The 22210-nt window shown below is 43.0% G+C and overlaps 2 protein-coding genes across 3 annotated transcripts; both read right to left on the bottom strand.

Annotated features, from left to right (window-relative positions):
* Positions 1–1335: 1335 nt before the first annotated feature.
* Positions 1336–12823, bottom strand: mbtd1 (mbt domain containing 1). The gene is made up of 17 exons (XM_056365342.1): positions 12676–12823; positions 11280–11484; positions 11022–11155; positions 10819–10933; positions 10641–10723; positions 9881–9998; positions 9374–9508; positions 9199–9287; positions 8867–9101; positions 6637–6692; positions 5863–5967; positions 5637–5784; positions 5387–5469; positions 5065–5299; positions 4108–4179; positions 2531–2686; positions 1336–2078 (listed from the first exon to the last, which is right to left on the bottom strand). Exons 1-17 carry the CDS (start codon positions 12694–12696, stop codon positions 1960–1962), a joined length of 2109 nt encoding a protein of 702 aa, XP_056221317.1. The 5' UTR covers positions 12697–12823; the 3' UTR covers positions 1336–1959.
* Positions 12824–13366: 543 nt separating this feature from the next.
* On the bottom strand, positions 13367–21898 carry tdrkh (tudor and KH domain containing). Of its 2 annotated transcripts, XM_056366678.1 has the most exons (13): positions 21718–21897; positions 21547–21638; positions 20353–20551; positions 19321–19460; positions 18861–19206; positions 18613–18779; positions 18349–18524; positions 17652–17716; positions 17386–17537; positions 17182–17292; positions 14888–14942; positions 13961–14042; positions 13367–13856 (listed from the first exon to the last, which is right to left on the bottom strand). In XM_056366678.1, exons 1-12 carry the CDS (start codon positions 21845–21847, stop codon positions 13987–13989), a joined length of 1689 nt encoding a protein of 562 aa, XP_056222653.1. In that variant the 5' UTR covers positions 21848–21897; the 3' UTR covers positions 13367–13856; positions 13961–13986. The 2 variants fall into 2 exon arrangements, with proteins under 2 accessions (XP_056222653.1, XP_056222654.1); XM_056366679.1 differs by lacking the exon at positions 14888–14942 and having other exon boundaries at positions 21547–21641; positions 21718–21898.
* Positions 21899–22210: the final 312 nt, after the last annotated feature.

Below are 22210 nucleotides of genomic sequence, written 5' to 3'. Positions count from 1 at the left end.
CTCACAGACCTGTTGTTACTAGAGCTGCAGAGAGAAGCCTGAGAGAGGAGATGTAAAACTACACTGAGATGGTTTTATATCTTCTGGTGGATCAACACTTCAAATAAAACACAGAAGAAGAAGAAAGTATGGAGCTTTAACAAATTATTAATCATTTCAAAACGCCAAATGAGTCACTGGTCTCTGATTTATATCATTGTAAACTGAATACTTTTGAAGTGGAAGAAAGCAAAACACCTGAAGACTGTTTGTTACTGTTTTCCAAAGGATTAATCAAGAATTAAAAAAAACAATAATGCTAATATTATTGTTGCAGTCCCAGTGGAAGTTTTACGTCATGTAAACCAGGTGGTGACTGAAATCTGAAATGATAATTTGACCTTTAATCAGATTTTGCTTCTGTAATGTTTGAATCAGAAATAGATGCAGCTGTGGAAATCTTCGTGCCAATATTGGAAGGAGCACAGTGTCTGTAACGCTGAGCAGCGTAGTACTAGGATCTCTCTTCAAATCACAATCCTTGATCTATACTCTGTTAATTCTATCTGAATAGGTCTTCACGTACTATATAAATATAATCACCTCTGTTAAACAATGCACATTACGTTTCCCACACAGCCACCAAAAATGTAAATGTGAAAATAAGTACATAAAGACAAAAACGACTCATCATTACAAAAAAAAAAGAAAAAAAAAAGAAAAACTTCAAGTACTTTCAACAAAGTAAAAGTCCACCTGGCAATATGAAAATAATCAAAATATACACAACTCTGCTCCTGTCTGCCAGCCTCCCTCATCTCAGGCCGTTCAGTGGGTGACTCTTGACGTGTGTGTGTGTGTGTGTGTGTGTGTGTGTGTGTGTGTGTGTGTGTGTGTGTGTGTGTGTGTGTGTGTGTGTGTGTGTGTGTGTGTGTGTGTGTGTGTGTGTGTGTGTGTGTGTGTGTGTGTGTGTGTGTGTGTGTGTTGTGTGTGTGTGTGTGTGTGTGTGTGTGTGTGTGTGTGTGTGTGTGTGTGTGTGTGTGTGTGTGTGTGTGTGTGTGTTGTGTGTGTGTGTGTGTGTGTGTGTGTGTGTGTGTGTGTTGTGTGTGTGTGTGTGTGTGTGTGTGTGTGTGGTTGTGTGTGTGTGTGTGTGTGTGTGTGTGTGTGTGTGTGTGTGTGTGTGTGTTGTGTGTGTGTGTGTGTGTTGTGTGTGTGTGTGTGTGTGTGTGTGTGTGTGTGTGTGTGTGTGTGTGTGTGTGTGTGTGTGGTGTGTGTGTGTGTGTGTGTGTGTGTGTGTGTGTGTGTGTGTGTGTGTGTGTGTGTGTGTGTGTGTGTGTGTGTGTGTGTGTGGTGTGTGTGTGTGTGTGTGTGTGTGTGTGTGTGTGTGTGTGTGTGTGTGTGTGTGTGTGTGTGTGTGTGTGTGTGTGTAAAAGACCTGGCTCAATAAATGGTTCTCACAGTTTCTACAGGTCTCTGTGCGTGGCCCAGATTGTGGCAAAGGCAGGACGGGCTTCTGTTGACGCCCCATTTCTGTGGAAAAAGGGTTGTTGTTTTTTTTTTTTGTTTGTTTTTTTTTTTATCCATCCGAACACGTCTGGTCTGGTTGGATGTTCCAGACAGGAGAGGAGAGAAAGCCGATGTTGCGTCACCCGAGGGTGGTACGAAAAGAAAATGCCCAAATATCTGCGACCCGGGGTGCTGCTCCGACCTCTGGATCAGGTGATGACAAGCGCACACAGCTACAAGGTTAGAAGACTGTCCAGAGGAATGTTCCCGTCAGGATTTTCACAAGCACGAACCCGACCCCCTTCTCCTCTTCATCGCCGTCTCCTGTGCTGACTCCATAGAAGGCCCGCGGTGTTGGTCTACGAGTGTGATTTGAGGCGAGTTTCGACCCTCCACCTTCCTGATGCTTGCTGAGGTTTATCCAGAGGTGTGTCCAGTCCCGGTTGTGTCCTGCTCTTTCCCGACCTTGTGATCTCAGGGCTCCTGTTTGATGTAGTAGCTGCCCGAGCCGTTGCTCTCCTGGTCCGAGGTTCCCTGCGAGAAGGTGAACTCGTCCACCTCCGCCGTCTCCTCCTTCATTCGCAGGAGAGACTCTACAGACGGGACAGAGACGGATAAGAGAGAGAACAGCAGCGCCGATGAGCCACTTGTGTTCATGCACTTTAGAGTGAAACACAGAAGGAGCCTCTGTCTTTGCTCCAGGCGTTAATGTTAACTCCACATGCATGACAAGCGTCGAGAGAACTACTTTAAAGAAACGTGTCAAATGAAACAAACATGCCGTATGATTTCCTCAAAGTGGAAACAAAATACTAGTGATGGCAAAACTAATTAAATCAGCAGCATCAGGAGGAAATATTCACGTGAGAACGATGACCATGAACATTTAGAAACAGAGGTTGAGTTGACAGTAGGACATGCAGCATCGGCAGCATCCGGCTCCACGGAGAGGCGCGTCACAGGACCGTCTCCTGATGGAAACGCCGTCTCCGAGCCTCAGGCGGCTCAGTGCAGTGCTGGTTTTGATCTTTTAGTGTAACGTTACCTGATTTGTGGGTTTGGTGGAGGTGGGTTCGGGGCCGGGGCCGAGCGGGCCCCTGGGCAGGGTAAGGGGGCGGACTCTGTTCTTCGTCCCCCGAGAAGCTGCTCCTCCTCCTGCCTGCCTGACTGAAGGGCCGTCGACCAACCGGAATCTTCCTCTCTAAACACCAAGCCAGACTCAGGTAAGCTACCAGGGGCTTATTACACACAGGGGTCAATTCATCTGGAGCTCTCAATGTTCAGATTGTGAATTAGGAAGGAAAGTCAAAAAGGTTAGAGCTGAAGTTGAAATGTTTAAATTTAACCTCAAACTGTCGACACTTGAAGCCCATCTGAATAAGCCCCTGGTCAGCTGTACTCACACTGCTGACCCCCGTGAGCTACCGAGAGCAGAGCGACAGACAGCCAGGCTGCTGATCAATACTTACATTTTCATTCCAATGATGCTTCACAAAATTAAACTAATACAGTTTATAAAGATCAACCAGGTTCAAGTATTTATGGATCCCACAGCTGTGACGTCCCTTTGTCAGCTGAGCTTTTATTATTACATCACAGCTTTTATTCCTCTTTAAGGAGAGGGAGGGGCAACAGTGTTGTATCAATATGATTTTAATTATTATTTATTATTTATTATTAATGCTGACTGTGTAGGCCAATGTCTGCCCAGCTCTTTGTTGCTGTTGTTTTGTTTTTTTGTAAAAAAACAAAACAAAAACAAAGCTGAATCAGAAACTGTCTTACATGTGTGTAAACTGAACTTTGGACGCTCCTGATTCTGGCAGGTGTAAATGAAATTGTTTCTAATATAAATAATAGAAACAAGCTTATACAATGTAAAAGTCCAGTTTTTTTAAATGTCAGTTCTTCTTCTTTTGTAAAATCTGTCAAAGTTGATCGTTGTGAAATCGACCAATACAAAAGTCATTTTCCATTTCATAAAAAAAATTGCAAAAATTGGAACAAAGCACATTGAAATTAGAAATAATAATTTCAAGTTTAGGTGGCACATCAGAAAATAAAAAGTCCATTTTATGTGCAAAGTCGTTGTCGCTATAGAAATGTTTAATTATGTAAAATGTAAAAATGTATTATTGTTATTTTGTCATACATCATGTGCACACAAATGGAAAATTAATGTAATTAAAGGATTTCATGTTAACACTGGCAGCCATAGACTTCCACATAAAACTGCTTCAAAAGTGTTTGTCAGCACAAAGTGTGTAGGCTACAACTTAGCATTAGCATCTGCTTTAGTGATGTGAAACGCCCGACCTCAACAGGGGTGCAACACCACGCCTCCTGCTCTCAAACACCGACGTGTCTGAAACACTCCAACTCTACTGTGTTAATAACTATCCCACTGAAAAGAGAGAAACTGTTTCATCTTTTCCAGCATCCTGCGCTGTGACAGAAGAGGTCCAATGAAAATATTCCTGACACACCGAACAGGTGACCAACACGGAGCAGCAGAGTTACCACCGCAGGTGTAGCCAGTGACAGCAAGAGGAAGAGGAAGAGGAAGAGAAGGAAGGAAGGAGTGGAGAGGAAGTAATCAAGAGTGCAGGAAGAATTACTCACTTTTCTTTTGGCCTTTGTACTGCTGCGCCTTCTTCTTCTGCTTGGGCACAGACTGAGGCGTGTCTCTGTTACCTGAAAGACGAGACAGTTTCACAGTGAGGCACTATAACGATATGGACTATAAAAACTGACACAAACAAAGTATCTGTGCTGATACTGAGATCAGATATTGAAGCTGACATGACCAGGACATTTTATTAATCAGTCCTCCAATAAAAATCGTTGCACAACAAGTCCAGTGCGTTTTACTGTTCTGCAAACTTCCCCATACAAACAAAATGGAGTCGTTGAGCAGTGACTTTAAGGTGGCGGTCAATCCGATCCGGAGACGGGTGAAGAGCAGGGAGAGTTTCACCTGCTGATACGGGAACTGATTGTTCACAGGTGTATTTCAGAACGTCGGTGGTTCAGTGTGATTCGTTTGAAATTCATCTGTTCTTCCACTAATTCACGAGTCAGTCAGCGTTTACACGGCTGGTTCCTGTGGTTAATAAATAGTAACGTAACCGAGCCGTAAACAGACATAATTCACTGATTGGACGGACGGCAGATCGCTCAGCTCCTCGGTGGGTTTTATGTGTTTATTTATGTCCCCTGGTTTCACGAGGAGCTCATAAAGAAGAAACTGATGATGAGTCGTGTTATTAAGTAATGACTAACAGGTGGAGTCAAAGGCCTCGTACAGCAATATCACTGGACCATCACTGTCACACACCTTTTAATGGATTTCATGAACTGGCAAAGTCATGAATAAGCTCGACGCACTGCAGTTGTAACTACAAACATCCCGAGACCTTCAACATCGGCCCAGACACTGATGCCACATCCCACTTCCTTCAACCTTAGTTGTTGAATTCATGCTAAAAAATGTTTTAAAAATCCCATATCTACTTTAACAAAATCCTGTTAAACACGAGGCTTCGGTGGCTGCGGGGTTAAAAGGGGCGGAGCTCTTACTCTGTGAAGCTGGGGGCTGCAGCTGGTATCCCGTCAGCTGACACCAGCCCACAGGGTAGAGGTCAGGCGACTCGCAGTCTACCCACTGGTCGTACTCGTCCTCCCAGCCGTCAAAGTGGATCCTCAGTAGCCGGTGCACGATCCTCGTCACCGTGGCAACGCACACCAGCCGCGGCTCCATCAGGTCGACGGCCTCCAGCTTCATGCCTTGTCGGAAACCGTGATTGGGAACCTCCTGAAGACGTGAGGCAGAAGAAGCACTGATAAATCCTGAATCCCGTCACATTCACACGTATGGTGGAGAAACCAGAATGAAACCCACCTTGTTAAATAGCTTGACAGGAGCAGCTATTGATCCTGTTTCTCTGAGGTAGTCAAACCATTTAAATGGTAGTTTTGTGTACCCTGGGGAACAAAGTCAGCATCAAGACCAGCACATTAGCAAACCATACGCAAGAAGATGCCACCTAACTACTTTTAACCAACCACTTGGCCTGGAAATGAATGGAACAGAGCAGAGGCTCTAACCCAAACCCTTTGTGACAGACAAACAAAGGTAACGAGTGGCGTACCTCTAGGGGGCGTGAGTTCTATGTTGTTGATTTCACAGAATCCGACAGGGAAGATGGAAGGGGAGGTGCCGTGGTAGCAGAACCAGTCTGATCCGTCCACTGCCTCTGAACCGTCAATCCCGATCATGAGGTACCCATCTGCCAACACCTGAGCAGCAGAGAGGGAGGGGCTGAGGTGAGTCTGCAGCAGCTGAGGGAGAGTGTTTCTCTCCAGAGACACACTCACCTTCCTTACAGTGGCTACACATATAGCTGAGAGGTTGAGGGGGTCAATGGCTTCTAACTTCATCCCGTCTCTGAACCAGTCCCCAGTCTGGTCCACATCTTTCACCTGATGCACAGAAAGGTCAACGTGAGCTCCATCAAACATCACATTCAAATGCAGCTCATAATAATGACAAAAGACATGCATGCACACATGTAGCTGTAAAGATCTGAATCTTAAAAATCACTGAAACCTGATTGTGACATTTCAACACTGTTGAAAATTAAACATCACTGAATATTTCAGTACGAAACTCAACATTATAAATGATTCAATGTTGATTCCCTCTCTGCAGGGCTCCGCTCACTCTGTGGCTTATTATTGGTCTTATGTTGGTGAAGTCTGAGTGCTGTTGAATGAAATCTCATTTAAAGCAGTTTGCTGAAGTTTGATTAAAATTAGCCTCAAATATTTATTGTTTTCTTTGACTGAGATCAGATTAAAATGTCCAGAGTTTTAGTCGAATAAAAACTGATGTGATTAAGACAAAGTTGATGAAATATGAATAAAACTAACATTTGATCTCAGGACTAAGATTACGTTTAAAAATAGATGACAACATTACCTTTAATATAAATTTCAAGATTTTAAGAGCCTTGTCTTTATGTCCTTTATTGGGATTGGATATTTATTTTTCTTTATTGTGTCATGGAACAGTTTGGACCACAGCTGTAAGACTCTTTAACAAAGAAACAGAGAAGGTAGTAAAAATAGAAATGTTATTTTTTGCGTTACCTTCTGGAAGAGTTGAGCAGGAGCATCAACTTGCCCCTCCATTTTCTTTGTAATATCTGAAAAATATATCGACAGATCAAAACCACTCATCACATCCGAGATGTTTCAGTAATATACACACAAAAAAGTTCCATGAGCATTAAATGATTTCAAAGGAAGGATAAACCACTGACAGTTGGAGCTGAGGACGAGCTGGGCTTCAGGGTACATTGATTGCTTAAGAAAAGAAAGTTATTATTTGATTCTCTCAGTGCATAAAGTCACTTTCATGAAAAGACACAGCAGCATTTCATCAAGTCACGTGCACCACATCTAACATCTGAGTTTTACCACCAGTAAGTGAAGGACAGGATTATCTACAGACTGTCGACCTGTGACAGTGTCCCCCTCTCATAACAGCACTTAAAGGATAACCAGATGTTCAGTGTTCGTACAGTGACATCACCAGATGTGAGATTTTGAGATGCGCTCTGCTCTCATTTTACACACCAACGATTTGGACCATTTTTTAAAAGAAGTCCTCCGACTTTATGAAAGTGGATGTTAAAGTAACTGTCAATTTGCTTTTTCATGATGAGTCAAGTTAACACGGAGACTGTAACTTACTAAGAATCAATTGTAGCTGCCTGAAAACAGTCAACACACACACACCATTTCCTCCTCTTTAAATGTTTGTTCAGTACGACAGTGACCAGCCGTTTCAGGAAATGACTGAGACTTTTAAAGATGAATCTACTGATGATGATTTACGCCTGACATTTGAGATGGGAGAAGTCCGTCAGTATGAGGAGTAAAGAGGTGACCATGCAAGTGAAGGAGATAATAAAGAGGCTGAAAAAAGCAAGAATCTATCGGAGAGAAAGTCGTTGGTTTGTCAGGAAGGACCTGGCAGAGGAGCACGAGTCTTGTGTATGACTGGAAAATCATTTGCATGGTGATACAACTGCAGAGCAAGTCTGGAAAGATCTCGTCAACAATCAAGGGAAGACTGTGCAAACACAAGTTCGGATGGTTCAAACACAAGATGCAAAAACAGAACGACCGGGCTGCAGTTTGCAAAGAAAAAGAAACATACAATAAGAAGCCGACAGGTCGATGAACTGAAGAAACAACAATCAAAGGGATGGAAAGAGGAAAAGAAAAAAGGAACAGCTGGTGATCCACAATGTACTGATGCTGATGGAGGCAACAGAATGAATACAGCGCTCAGTTTCAGCCAAATGCATCAAAACTCATTGGAAAACATTTCATCACTTGGCGGGATTTGGTCAAATGTTTAAGAACTTTTCAGGGTGAAGACGTGGAATACGAGTTCATCACCTGAGCTCAAGCAAGAGCTGAAGGTGACACCAGGAAGATACAACGCACCTGGTGATGTGGGTTGAAGACTTCAGGCAGGTATTGACTGTGAAGGATTTTTCACCAAACATGAAATATTGTGATTTTGACTTCGTGTATCTGTCCAGTTATTTTTGACTCTCCAAACATTTGAGCACTGATTTACAAGCTCCATGTTTCTTCTTCTTCTGTGTTTTATTTGAAGTGTTGATCCATAAGAAGATATATTTAAACCATCTCAGTGTAGTTTTACATCTCCTCTCTCAGGCTTCTCTCTGCAGCTCTAGTAACAACAGGTCTGTGAGCCAATCAGAAGAGAGGAGGCTCTGAGCCTGTCTTCTGATTGGCTGACTGTTTTCTGAGTGATCCAATAAAAATAAAGCAGATTTCAGGTAAAAACACTCAGAGAAACCAAATCCTGCAAGGTTTGGATGGTGGGTCCAGGTGGGCGGGGCTTGGTGACTGCTTTGTTGTGACATCACAAAGTTAAAGAAGTCCTGACGGCTGGTTTTAAGGCTCAGTTTCTGAATACAGGCTGTGTGCATTTCTCTGTGGACTGAGGCTTTGATACTTTCACAGTATTAATATAGAAGCTAGAGCTGATCTATAATCACACTACACATGGACACAGACCTAATAAATGGCTGGACCATGTTGGGTCAATGTGTGAAATTGAGGACGTAGTTGAAAACTGTTGGGGAGCTGCTTTTAAACAACTACGTTTACTTTTACATACATGAACCTACTCAAACTTGAACGTTAATGAAGGATCCATTGTTTTATTGCTGAAGCTCAGAGCCTGAAATGTGTTAACTGTCCAAATACTCATCATCTGAATTTTAATATTCGCCTCCTTAAATCTTTCTTGTGAAGCGTCACATGCACCACTCACCGGATCGTTTGAAGCGGTGTCCGATGCTTCGTGACCAGCCTATATTATGGATGAGAGGGCTGAACATGTGGCACCAGAAGTCATCAGACCCGTCCTGGCTCTCCTCATAGACCAGCCTGAGGCGACCTCCAATCACCTGCTCCACCAGCGCCACCCGTGTCCGGCACAGGTAGTTCTTATCCACCACCTCCACCCGCATCAGCTTCTTAAAGGGGAACTGCATGTTCTCGTGTACCTAAGTGGATTTAACAAAGGGCAAAACCGGTCGTTGTAGCTTTTCATAAGGAGTTTCATGTCCAAGAAGAAGAAACTTTGGCATTAGTGTGTCTCACCTTGACATTAAAGTCAGGTGGCAGTGTTTTAGCTCCAGTGAGACGCTTTACAAGAAAGGCTTTCCAGTTAGAATATTTATGCTGTATGCCTGTAAGAGAGATCACAGCAACAATTACCACAAACACCCAAAAACAGGAGAAGAAGACTGTGAAAGAGGCTGGACACACGGCTCACTTTTTGGAGGTACAAGGGGTTTGCCACTGGATGCGCACCATCCCACCGGGTGCACCTCGGGGATGCAGAGATTACACCAGAAGTCCTTACTGGTGTCGTTGTCAAAACCCTCATACCGCAGGAGAGCCTTGAACCCTGCAGGACGTTACGAGACACTGTTGACTTTCAGCTCCTGAAACTGGAAACACCTGACAGCCTCTTCTAGACTTTCACAACCCACAGTCATGGAAGGGTAGATGTGAAGCCCTCAGATTGCTCAGGATAATGGAAAGATTACACATCTACAGTTTGTGACAACAACAGCTGCAGATGAAAGCTGTAATATATGGTTGAAAGGTCCAGAACAAACAAGGAACGGAGATTTCTTTTGTCAGTGGCATAAAATAAAGCAAAAAGCAACACAGTAATGTGTTTTTGTTGTGTAGTTGACAGAAGAAAAGAAAGCGTTTCTGACATGTACATTTCAGGGTGGATTTGTCCTTTAACTAGTTGCTGCAACAGCCTCACCTGCTAGCTTAATGATTTCTGCGATCCAGTACACCTTAGTGGAGAGGTTGGTATCAGAGTTGAGCACCTCAATCCTGACACCTTCTTCTATGTCTCCCCAGCATAACCCCATGGGGGCCTGAAGCACAGTGGAACAGAGGAGTTATACAATGTAGAAAGCAACACATCAGTTCTGGATTATTCTGGTCGGATCAGAGACCAGGAGGTTCCTCTTGACCCTACATGGTGTAAACTGAATATTTTCCCAGATGGTTTTGTGACTTGTAACGTCAGGTCCTCACTCAACATCTGCTTCTTGGAAGCAAAGTGTTGTACAGACAACCTGTACAATTTCAGAATGGCTGAAGGGAATGACCTTTTACTTTGCCTTAGAAAAGATAAGTTAAGTAAGTTTTAGGACATCTTTGTAACTTCCTGAAACGTAAAAATATACAAGTGGAAGGATGGAACGATGAACTGAACTCACAGTTATGTAGGCCTGTATCACCTTTTTTATTTATACGTGCATATATATATATATATATATATATATATATAATGTATTTTCTATCATTATTATTTGTGATTGATATATAATTTTACTCTTTAGTGTTTATTTATTATCTCATACGTTGCATTTTGTACTTGTATGTACCTTCTTGTTCTGTGTCTGTGTTGCTCTGGGTAGTAAACAATTCGAATTTCAATAAAGAAATGTTGAAAAACAAAAAAACAAAAGTTCTGAGGTTGTAATCGGCTCTACTGTGAGTATTGTACTTACATGCTTGAAACAGCTGACCGGAGCTCCGACTGTGTTATTGCTACAGATATACCGACCCCAGTCGAAGCTCTCTGCAGGGACCACTGACAGAAACAAGAACAGTGTAAAGCTGGAGTGTATCCAAACATAGCAGCACTGATGCCCCATTAACCATCATGACTGCTCTTTGATCACATACCAGCTTTTGATTTCGCCTGGTTCTGTTGACTTGCTTGGTACTGGGCGTAAGCTGCCAATTTTGCCATAAGAGGTTGTTTCTGTAAGACTTTAGCCTTTTTCGTTGGTGGTTTGCCCTTTCAAAATTAAAGCAGAAATCAATATTTGTGTAATTATATGTTAATCGTAAATAAATGTGTTATCGGAGGCTTAAAATGCATTTACCTGAAGTCTTGCCAAGATGCTAGCTTTTTTGGAATTTGAGGAATAACTCCGAGAACACGACACACTGCAGAAGCGCTTGGTCTTGGAGTAAAAAGCATCTCGTACTCCGACCATCCCACACATCTCACAGGTGGCTGTGAAGAAGAGTCCACAAAACAAGTGCAAGAACCATTAAAACCATCAGACTTCTTACACACCGGATTATATTCCAGAGATCCACAAAAACTATAAACTCCAAACATATTTCTGTGCACTGACCCATTCCAGCCTTGCCGTCCGGGTAGGTGTAGACTTGACCATTGTTCTTGATGATGGGCAGGCTGGCAGGGATGGAGGGCACCACCTCATCCTCACTGTCCTCTGAACTGGAGCTACTGGTGGACTCCTCACTGCAGCTGTCGTAGCCATCAAACATCCCGAACGAGTCTCTCCGCTTACGCTCTGAACGTGGGGTGCGTTCAGCCTTCACCGTTGAAATAATGGCAAAAGACATCTGAATTAATTAAATACCTTTAATTCCGTAATTGACAATTATCTTCCTTAACATTTAATATTAAGATTATTTTCTGAAGTACTTGCTCAGTCTATAAAATATCAGAAAATAGTGAAAAAGCCCACGGGTTTCCTAAGATTCAAGGTGTCTTTAATTGTCTTGTTGTGTCTGAAGACCAAAGCCCATAGATGTTCAGTTTACTATCACAGAGGACCAAAAATATATATAGTTGCATTTGAGAACCAGGGACCAGTGATTTTTTTTAAATCATTTTGCTTTACAAAATTACTTAAACTGTCAAAATTAACATGAATTAATTAAATTAATTGATTTTCGGATAATCAATTAATCAATCATTTGGACAATGGACAATTCTATAGTACACCGTTGTTGCATTTACGTGCACAACTCTAGCAGCATTGCACATTCCCAATTTTTAACGAAATTATATTAAACATTATTCCTCTTTAAATTGTCATCTGCAGGATCTGACCTGGGAAGCTGGCTGTGGAAGCCAGGTAGAAATTGCTATGAAAATAAGTGACGAAAAGTCAAACAAAAATACAACTACAGCCGTGAAAATATGAAGATTCAGTTGTTCTTGTTCATCGACTGCACAGAATCCGGAACAGATCAGAAATATTTACAGTTGTCACAGCCTGTTTACTTCCTCCTTTGAGCATCACAGGTGACATCCTAACTGGCTGAGCTAACATTTATTCCTCAGCCAGCAACGATGCTAAAAGAAAAAACAACGTCCCACCAGCAAAGACACGTTTAGCAGAATCTAAGATGTGCAAAATAGAAAAGCTAACTAATACACAAGCTGAAATACGGGGCGGCCTTATTAGAAATCGCTCCGAATGCTAACTAGCGTTAGCATAGCTAGCTAGCGGAAACCTGTTTTTCCAGTTTTTATCCACAAAATCACACCAAGCTTTTCATTTGCGTTGCACACTTACGACTACACATATGTAGATAAAAATACGCGTGGGGTTGTTTTATTCATACCGCTTTATTGGAGAGCTTTGTAATATTTAACGCTGGCTGCAGCAGTAGCTAGCTACGATAAACAGATAACAACAAAGGAGGAGCGCTAGCCTGAGCAAATCCTCTGTAATCGGGAGGCTCGCGGCCCTAAAATGATTCAAAATTACTCACCAAATCCCTTGTGTCTTCCATCAGCCCTTCATATAGATAATCTTCTAGTTAACTGTGCTGCCAATGCAAATACAGACCCATACGCTGAGGATAAAATTGGCTTTGAAATAGCAACGACTAAATGAATACTACCAAAGCAGGGTATCAACAAATTACTCTGCTGCTTCTGCGCATGTGCGAGCGTAACCTACATTCGTGTGATTGGTCAATCCGGAATGGAGGTCATCCACCGACACAGAAACAAAACAGTGGACTCCGCTGTGGGAATGAATGAATGGCCTCCTCTGTTTCTAGTGTAAAATAGAAAAGAATAGAATAAAACTTATCCACGCCGCTTCCGGTGTCAAACCGACACCGATATAAACGGCGGGAATGTTCATTGTGTCACTAATTGTTTGACAAGTCACCTGTCTCAGCGTTGCATACACAGCTTACTAACATGCAGACTATGATCTGGAGCAATTCACATTTATGCTAAAGTTAGACAATAAGGAGTGAAATAACTTTAACACACCCATTATCTACTTTTATTTTGAATCATACAGACAGGTGATAATTTAAATTAAAGGGAAAACAAACATAATAGGTGTTCACTTAGGTTCTCCACTCATTCTTCAGGGTTTTCCCTTTAATTTTTCACCCATCTGTACATTTATAGCACAAACATCATTTCAAAGTAAAACACAGACACTTCTTGTGACATAAAATAAACCCTTTATATATAGCTCTGAAGACAAACCTCTGCTAATGATACAGTAGATGCCATATTTTCATACTGAACACAATCTGAGGACCACGATAATAATACTGTACAGTGTCATTTCCAAATATAATAACTCGAAGCCTAATATATAGGTCATTAAATCTTCATATGCATACAAGTAGAGAAAAAAATAATAATACTGGCATTTTGTTTTTGTTCCTCTTCATTTTCTGAACACAAAATATAGTAATGACACGCTGAAGCTACGCTGGAACAGATGCAGAACAGCATAAAGGCAAAACAAAGAATTCATTGTGTACTGAAGTAATAACGATAAAGTGAATATGGCTGGAAGAATTGCTGCAGTCGTCAGGTAGGTAAGGCTTCACAATGAGGAGTCATGTGGCCGAGTCGGGTCAGATGAGGAAACACCCCCTTCATCTCATCAGAGCTGATGCTGAGGAATGGATGGTCAGTGCTGGAAGAGTCAAGAGGGCCAGGTTATCATTTATTTTAGAGATAGAATGCTTCTTAAATCCAGAATGTTAAACTTCATTCAGTCATAAAGATAGGAAACAACACCTTGACATTTATTTACGTCTTTGGTCTCAGAGCAGCTCGTCCTCTATGACATCATCGACGCTTCCTGAGATCGAGGCGACTTCTGAGGGACAAACAGAAAACTGGTTCAGTCACTGAACTACCAACAACTTAAAAACAGAACTGCCTTTTTAATCCACCGCAGTGCAGAAGGTTGACAGAGAATCATAACGTAATAACTTCAAGATGAGTAATAATTTGTGAAGTCCCTCTAATTACCAACCAAAGCCGTCAGGTGCTAAAAGCTGGATCTGAACACTTGCTCACATTCTCAGTCTTTTCTTGTTTATCCTTTAATAAGATACTTGGAGTTAGCTTGTTTTATTAAAGCTGTATTTTTACGCCACATGGGAGCAGAACCTCACATCATGCCAAAAATCACACACATTTGACAAATCACGGAGTTATACGTTGATGTGACGAACATCAGCATTCATCTGGACTCATGTTCCTGGTCTTCTGCTGAATCTAAGTCCAGGTTAGCTCTGTTTAACTCTCCTGGGAAGATTATCTGGCTCTTCAGCTGCTAAATGCTCCACTACATTCATCAGCTCGTCACTAATGTTGCGTGTCTGCCGTCGAGTGGTGGGTGCGGCGGGTCTATCTGTTTATTCACTTGCTGGAATGGAGTTCTAATTCAGGAGTTGTAATTCCACATCGACCTGTACCTGTGTGGTTTGTTGTATTTGGTTTGTTGGCTGGACGTCACATCATACTCAGGTGAACGCTCCATTTCCTTCTCCGGTTTTATTTGAAACTCTTCACCTGCTGGTTTCCTCACATGCAGCATCCTACTGTTTATTTTTATATTTCTATATGTTTTCCGGCCTTCTAGTATACGTGCTCCTGCTGAGCGTGTGTGGTGGCGGTGACCTGTCACTGGTTTCCTGTCTCAGTGTCAGTACTCACCTGACAAGCTGATACAGGAGAGACTGAGCTCTGACGACGCTCCTATCACGTCGTCCTGTAGGACGAAAAGAGAGGAAGTTGTTCGTGTGTTCGTTTTTTATATATATGTGTATATATATATACAGTGGCAAGAACAAGTATGTGAACCTTTTGGAATGTCATGGTTTTCTGAATAAATTTGTCATAAAATCTGATCTGATCTTCATCTAAGTCAAGGGTATTGACAGATATAATGTGTCTAAAATAATAAGAAAAAATCTGATCTTTCATGTCTTTATTGAACACACTCATTCAACATTCAAAATGGCAGTGGAAAGTAAGTGAACCCTTAGAATGAATCCTGGCAGAACTGCTTAAGCTCTGCCATATTCTTTGGACGTCTCATGTGCACGGCTCTCTTCAAGTCAGTCCATAGCATTTCTGTTGGGTTGAGGTCTGGGTTCTGACTTGGCCACTCCAAAATGCTCCAAAAAGATTGTGTTTTTCTGGAACCAGTCTGTTGTGGACTTGCTCCGGTGTTTTGGGTCATTGTCCTGTTGCATCACCCACTTTCTAGAGAGTTTCAGCTGATGTACAGACGTTCTCAGATTATCCTGAAGAATTCTCTGATAAACTTGGGAATTCATCTTCCCCTCAATGATTGCAAGCTGAGCCCAAATCATGAGGTTTCCTCCACCATACTTTACGGTTGGGATGATGTTTTCATGACGATATGCCACGACCCTTTCTACACCAGATGTAGTGCTGGGTGTTTTTTCCAAATAGTTCAATCTTAGTTTCATCAGTCCACAAAACATTTTGCCAATACAGCTGTGGAGTGTCAATGTGCTCTTTTGACAACTTGAAATCACTTCGTAACCTTTGCCAGCTTTATGTAAATCAACAATTCTTGATCGTAGATCCTCTGAAAGCTCTTCTTGGCGAGGCATGGCACATAAACGTGTTCTTCTTTTGCAAAAAAAAACTCCTTATCAGTCAAAGTAGCTTTAGTCCACACCCCCAAACTCATTGTCTTAACGAGACTCCAGATGTGCTAAAACCTGACACCAATTAGCTTTTTTGAGGTCATTAATTCAAGGGTTCACATACTTTTTCCACAAGCACTATGAGGATTTTTTGGTTCTTCTCAATAAAGACATGGAAGATCAATTTTTTTTGTGGTATTATTTAAGACACATTATATTTGTCAATACCCTTGACTTAGATGAATATCAGATCACATTTTATGACAAATTTACTCAGAAAACCATGAAATTCCAAGAGGTTCACATACTTTTTCTTGCCACTGTGTATATATATATATATATATATATATATAATTATAATATTAATTTCAGGTCCAAAAAACAGCTTTTCCCAGCACATTCATCCTCCTCACCAGCATCAGTATGCCCCCCCCCCCCCATATGAAGTAACGTTGGACATGTTTCCTTGCGCCCTCAGCTCTATCTCCTTCTCTCTGTTGTAGTTGGATCTGCACAACGAGGCATCTGCCAGACCACACACAGGCTTCACAGTCAGGGGGGGTGGGGTTGGTTGGGTGGGGGGGTGGGGTTAGTAGCTGAGGAGACTCACATGTGGGTGAATCAGTACTAATCCAGTGTCTTCTTTTGTCCCTCACCCTGCTCTTCCTCCAGCACATGGTTCTCTGTGTGACCCACACATCTGTGGTAGTAACATCAGTAACAGTCTCTCTAACTCTGACTTCAACTGAATCTGTGCTGCCTGTTTTTCACCGAGCTGGTGTTTCTGCAGCCGTCTTATATTTCTCTCTGTTGTGCATCAGTCTTAACTCAGCAGCCTCTCAGGGAGCGTCAGACCGGCTCCAGGACGACGCAGTAAAAGTAGGCTAACCTTTCCTTCTGAAGAGTTGAAGTTGACGGTGTCTGAATTATTCATTTAAAGTCCGACAGAAGTGATTCACTCAATCTGCTGTTCCCTGCTAATTCTCAACTCTAAGTGAACAGTTCAGTTTCTCACTGACTTATCATCTGTGTGATCCTTGTCACATGTTCATTATTAATACATCATTTACTCAGTTACTTATAGACGTCAGCTGTGTCCCAGTTCAGTGGCTGCAGAGTTCCTACAGATCTGAATATAGACTGAAGAAACTGTGTTTCACTCCGGCAACAATTCATTCTGTGTTTATCTCGTTTCTGCCGTGAAATTTCTTTAAAGATATTTAACATACGAATATCTTTAAAGAAAAAAAATAATTTTAATTGCTTAAAATGACCTTAACTGAATGTGTTAATGAGAGCTGTCAGGCTCTAATGTGTTCTGTGACTCACCAGCATCCTCTGCAGACAGCCAAGATTGTCGCCCTCAGTCTTTCCGTTCATCACTTCCTGGAAGCTGACGGCGTGGCCGAGCCGTACGAGCTCCTCTCCGATATCTACAGTCTGGGATGGGCAGCGGTTTTTTTATTTTTATACATGAGCACAGGAGACAGGATGAGAGACGAACCAAACACAGATGATGGAAATCTGTCCGACCTTGGCCTCGCTGTTCACATAGAGCTTGACGCTGGGCCAGGAGGAGACCTCAGAGTGGGAGTAGCTGCACAGTTTGGCCTGCAGGGGTCTCCAGGAGGCGCAGTACGTCAGCCGCTCGAACTCATCCAGGGCCGCCTCAGTCCACGCCTCTCCTGAGGAACACACAGTTCAGGAAATATCAAAATAAAAGACCTAAACAAAAGAGTCATAACTCAACATTTAGAGTTATGGATCATATTTTTCAGGTATTAACACAATGGTTTTACCTTTCGGTCTCACTCCTGCTAAGCTGCACTCGATGGCTTGGAATGGTAAACTGAGGAAGTCACTCCTGAAAAGTTCATGCAGCAAAAGCAAAAGCCGTTAACTTAACGTAACCTCCGTCTGTCGTGTTTCACTGATGTCATGAACAAACATCTTCCCTGCTCCTGGTGTGCAGAGCAAGAACACAGTTGTATGAGGAGCCTTGAAAAGAAAAACCAACCTATAAACATTTCATGAGCTGAGATTACAACGAGACAAGACACAAACTACACTCCTGATCCCAGAAGATAAAAGATTACTCCAGAACTGGGTCGATGAAAACACAAGAATTAGAAAAAGAAAAATTTGAATTAGAAGAAGAAGAATTAGAATTAGAATTATTAGAAGAAGAAGTCTGTGTGTGTCTGAGTAAAAAAGTGAATTGACTTTTATTCCACATAAAACCTACAGACTGTATTCCGCCGCTTTCTGATTGGCTCAGCTGACCTGCGGCTGCGGCGTAATACAGTGCGCTCTATAGGCGCTTGTGCGTAGGAGTACGGTGGCTCAGACTGTGGACCTGGTCCCCCTTCACTCAGACAGACACCGGTGACTCTCTGTAGATCACCTATCTAAGTCTGGCTCAACAGAAATGAAGAAGAAGAAGAAGAAGAAGAAGAAGAAGAAGGTGTTATTAAGAGAGTGCAGCTGCTCTCGTACCTCATACGGCAGAGACTGTCTCTGGGCAGCTCCCCGTTGTCCCCAAAGTCAACATAGTAAAGGTCCACGTGTCCAGAGGACAGGACTCCCAGCACCCTGGCCCTGTTCCACGTGCCGTGGTCTCGGTACGGAGCGGCCACAATGTCCCCGACCACGATGGTCTCCACCCTCTGCTCCTGGAGGGAAGAAAAGGAGGGGCAATTACACACCGGGGTCCATTAGTCACATCTCCCCACTAGTGAAGACGGCGGGACGCGGACTGACTGTGCGGTCGCCGCCGTTGTAGAAGCGGTTCATCTCCTCCGTCAGTTTGTCCAGCTGCAGGGAGCGGACCCCCAGGATCTGGATCCAGAAGTGGTTCGGGTTCTCCGACGCAGAGACGTAAACTTCCAGATGTTCGTCAGGCTGGAAGCTCAGGTCTGGACTGGGAACTGGACAACACAGAGACGGTCAAGTTCAAGGACAGAGTCTTTTAAATAATCAATAACCAATTACAGAGACAGTGAACCAACTTTCAAACTTGGAAACTTCAGAGAGAGAGTCTGTGGAGAGACTCTCCTCCTCCTCCTCTTCCTCCTCTTCCTCCTCCTCCTCCTTGCTGTCAGTGTTGCTGAGTTTGTGCTCCTCCATCTTGTCCTGAATATGTTCTGGTTCTCCTGCGGTTCCACACGACTGAATGAGCCCGTTCTTCACTGGGGGGTGGGGGCCGTTGTTGTTCAAACCCGCCGGTGCCTCAGGTTCTGTTCTGTCCGGCCTCTGGTTCACCGCAGTGTGGCCACGCCTCTGACGCAGAGCGGACGACTGCGAGATCTTCGTCCTCACCGTCGTGTCCTCTCTGACTTTCTCCAGAATCAGCTCCTGCACACAGATCAACACAACTGAACATGGAGCCGCACGCACGCACGCACGCACGCACGCACGCACGCACGCACGCACGTACGTACGCACGCATGCACGGTGACTCCTCCTCACCTTGGCCTGTTTCACCTCCTCTCTGGTCCCTGTGATCGTCACGTTGCCCTTCGCTCCAGGACCCGCTGTCTTCTCTTTGGAACAAGACAATTTGGCCCCCGTTGTCCTGGTGATCAGTTTCAAACTCCCTCCACCACGACCTGCACGCACGTACACACGCACGTACACACGCACGCACACACACACACTTGAGTTGAGCAGACAGGAAGTGCAGTCTTCTGTCCTGCTTCTATGTAGAAATGTGTCTTTAAATTGAATCAGATCTTTATCCAGCTGTTGCGGCTAATGAACCTGTATATCTACTATTTTACATTATCATCATATTTTTTCTTTTTGGAAAATTACAATACATTTTAATTATTATTTACATTCTTCCTACAAGTTCATCAAACACATTCAGCACACACACACATATTACAGACCACCATACACATCATATCGTTATCGTTTCTTTTTGTTCTTGTCTTTGACGTCGTCCACACGTCTGTCCATGATGTCCTATATTGTTTTTGTGACGTTAGTTCAGAGTCAAACCAACACTCAGCTGACACACTGTCAACCTCTCATTCACATTCCCTCTTCGTCCTGCTGTCCAAAATATTCAATATGTCACCAAATGTGGATTAATCCGCCACTGAAAATAGTCCCCAACTAAGGCACTGTTATTTTCTCCTGTTTCCTGCTAAAAACAAAAACTACAGTGGCCATCTGTTTTAGGAAATGACTTTTTAAAAATGATATCATCTACCCTGCATTTGTGAGACGTTTTTAAAAACTGAAATTTTCAATAGGAACCAATGAGGCCACAGACAGGAGTCAGAAAGCACTGAGTGACTCGGTTTTACGACTTTTCATGGGGTTTGTTGACAGTAAGAAAAATGATCCTTTGACTGATTCTCATGTTTCAGTTCTCCAGCTTCATCCCACAGGAGGTTAACTGGCGTCTCTAGATTAAATATGAAGATGTGAGTGTGACTCCGGACCGGACCACTACCAGTAACAAACTCATCATCCTTCACACTGAGTGGCTACCTATGATACGTCCGAAGGCGGTCTGAGGAACCTCCAAGGTCTCGGTGAGCGGTTCACAGTCGGTGACCAGGTTCTCCAGGACGCAGCGGGCCAGCAGGATCTGCTCCTTCGAGCCCTGCAGCAGGAAGCACACGGCCTTACAGCCAGGCTCCCCCGAGCCCGACAACACCCGCACATGAGCTCCAGACCTCTGGGTCACCTGAGAGAGAGACACAGCTGAGTGAGAAGACCGACCGCACACCTGCTATACCTGCAGGAATCTTATTTAAAACAGGACAGTGATTCTCTCTATGTGTTAACAAGTGTTAACGTCTTTAATGTTGTATTTAATGTATTTCCTGCCTCTGTAAAGCTCTGAACTGCCTCGTGTCTGAACGCTGCTGTGGAAAGAAACTTGTCTTAGTACATGAATCATTTCAGTCATTTTTTAAAGCAAAATTCAAACATTTGCTCATTTCAATGTGAAGATTTGATGCTTTTCTTTGTCACATCGGAGCAGTTTACCTTGATGATGAGTAAGAAACCAAGCTCACAGGGCAACGCAGCTGGACAGCCCACTATCAAACTATATGAATATATATATATATATATAAATACTACCTAAATAAAAGATGTTAGTTTCTGTGTCTGTGTTTACAGCTGCAGCTGGACGGGTGATTCTGAATTACTCTGACATTGTTGCTGCTCTTGCTAACCGATGCTAACAGGGGCTAACTGGCTAAATTGATCTTTTTAGCTTCAGACGCATGTGACTGACTGAAAAGATGCGGAGGCAGTGACAACACAACTGTGATGAAATAAAACTTGACATAAAATAAGTGTGATATAAAAAAATACAAAAAATAAATATAAAATATGTCATTATGAGATTTTTTTTTTTAAAAACTGGCTTTTGAAGTAAAAATATCTGTAATAACATAAAATTCTGTTATTACAAAAATAAGAAAGATGAAATAATGTAATAATGTCTTTATTCATGTGATTATGTCATAATGTCTTTTTTATTTATTTAAAACTGAACACTTTGGGCTTCTGTAATTCTGCAGACTGATCATGAAGGAAATCATCTATAGAAGCGTCCGTCTTACCTTATTTTAGAAGATGTTATGAGATTATCCACCACTTTAACTCATCATCATCATCATCATCATCATCATCATCATCAACATCAACATCAGGTGTTGAAGAACTCACCACATCCAAAAACTTGGCCTGGTATCTGGACATGTTCCTGTAAACCTCCACAGGGAGCGTCATCTTTGACACCTCGGTGTCGGGCCCCTGACCTGCTGACGACGAACGAGATCATCAGAAAATCAACACAAACAGTCATTGATCATTTCCACACATGCAGCAGATACTCACTGCTGCTGGTGCTGCTCATGTGGCGATAGACCATGTAGCCCACCGTGGCCCCGACAGAGAGCCCCGCCGCCAGAGCCACCATTTTACCCGAGCTCAGGCTGCTCTTGTGACCCTCCTTCACCGCGTCCATGACACGCTGCGCTGCACCCAGCGGGACGCTCCACCTGAACACACACACACACACACACACACACACACACACAACACACACACACACACACACACACACACACATACACACACACACACACACACACACACACACACACACACACTACATGAGTCTCCTTCCACTGGTGGTGTTCGGCCTGTGACCGTTCGCAGCGTTTTCTCTCTGTGTTGAGTTCATCTGTTCCTGTCTATGAACATGTCAGCCATCTTTTATTACTTTTGAAAAATGTTTCCAAAAAAAAAAAAAAAAAAAAAAGGAAGATCACGGCGATCAGGATGTGCCTGATGGTGTTTTGTGGCGGTGCGTCGTCTTGCTCGGCAG

The sequence above is a fragment of the Seriola aureovittata genome, chromosome 21, assembly GCF_021018895.1.
Source record: "Seriola aureovittata isolate HTS-2021-v1 ecotype China chromosome 21, ASM2101889v1, whole genome shotgun sequence".
Taxonomy (NCBI): Eukaryota; Metazoa; Chordata; class Actinopteri; order Carangiformes; family Carangidae; genus Seriola; species Seriola aureovittata.
Note: the sequence above shows the minus strand (reverse complement) of the source record. Positions and strands in the feature narration are given on the sequence as shown.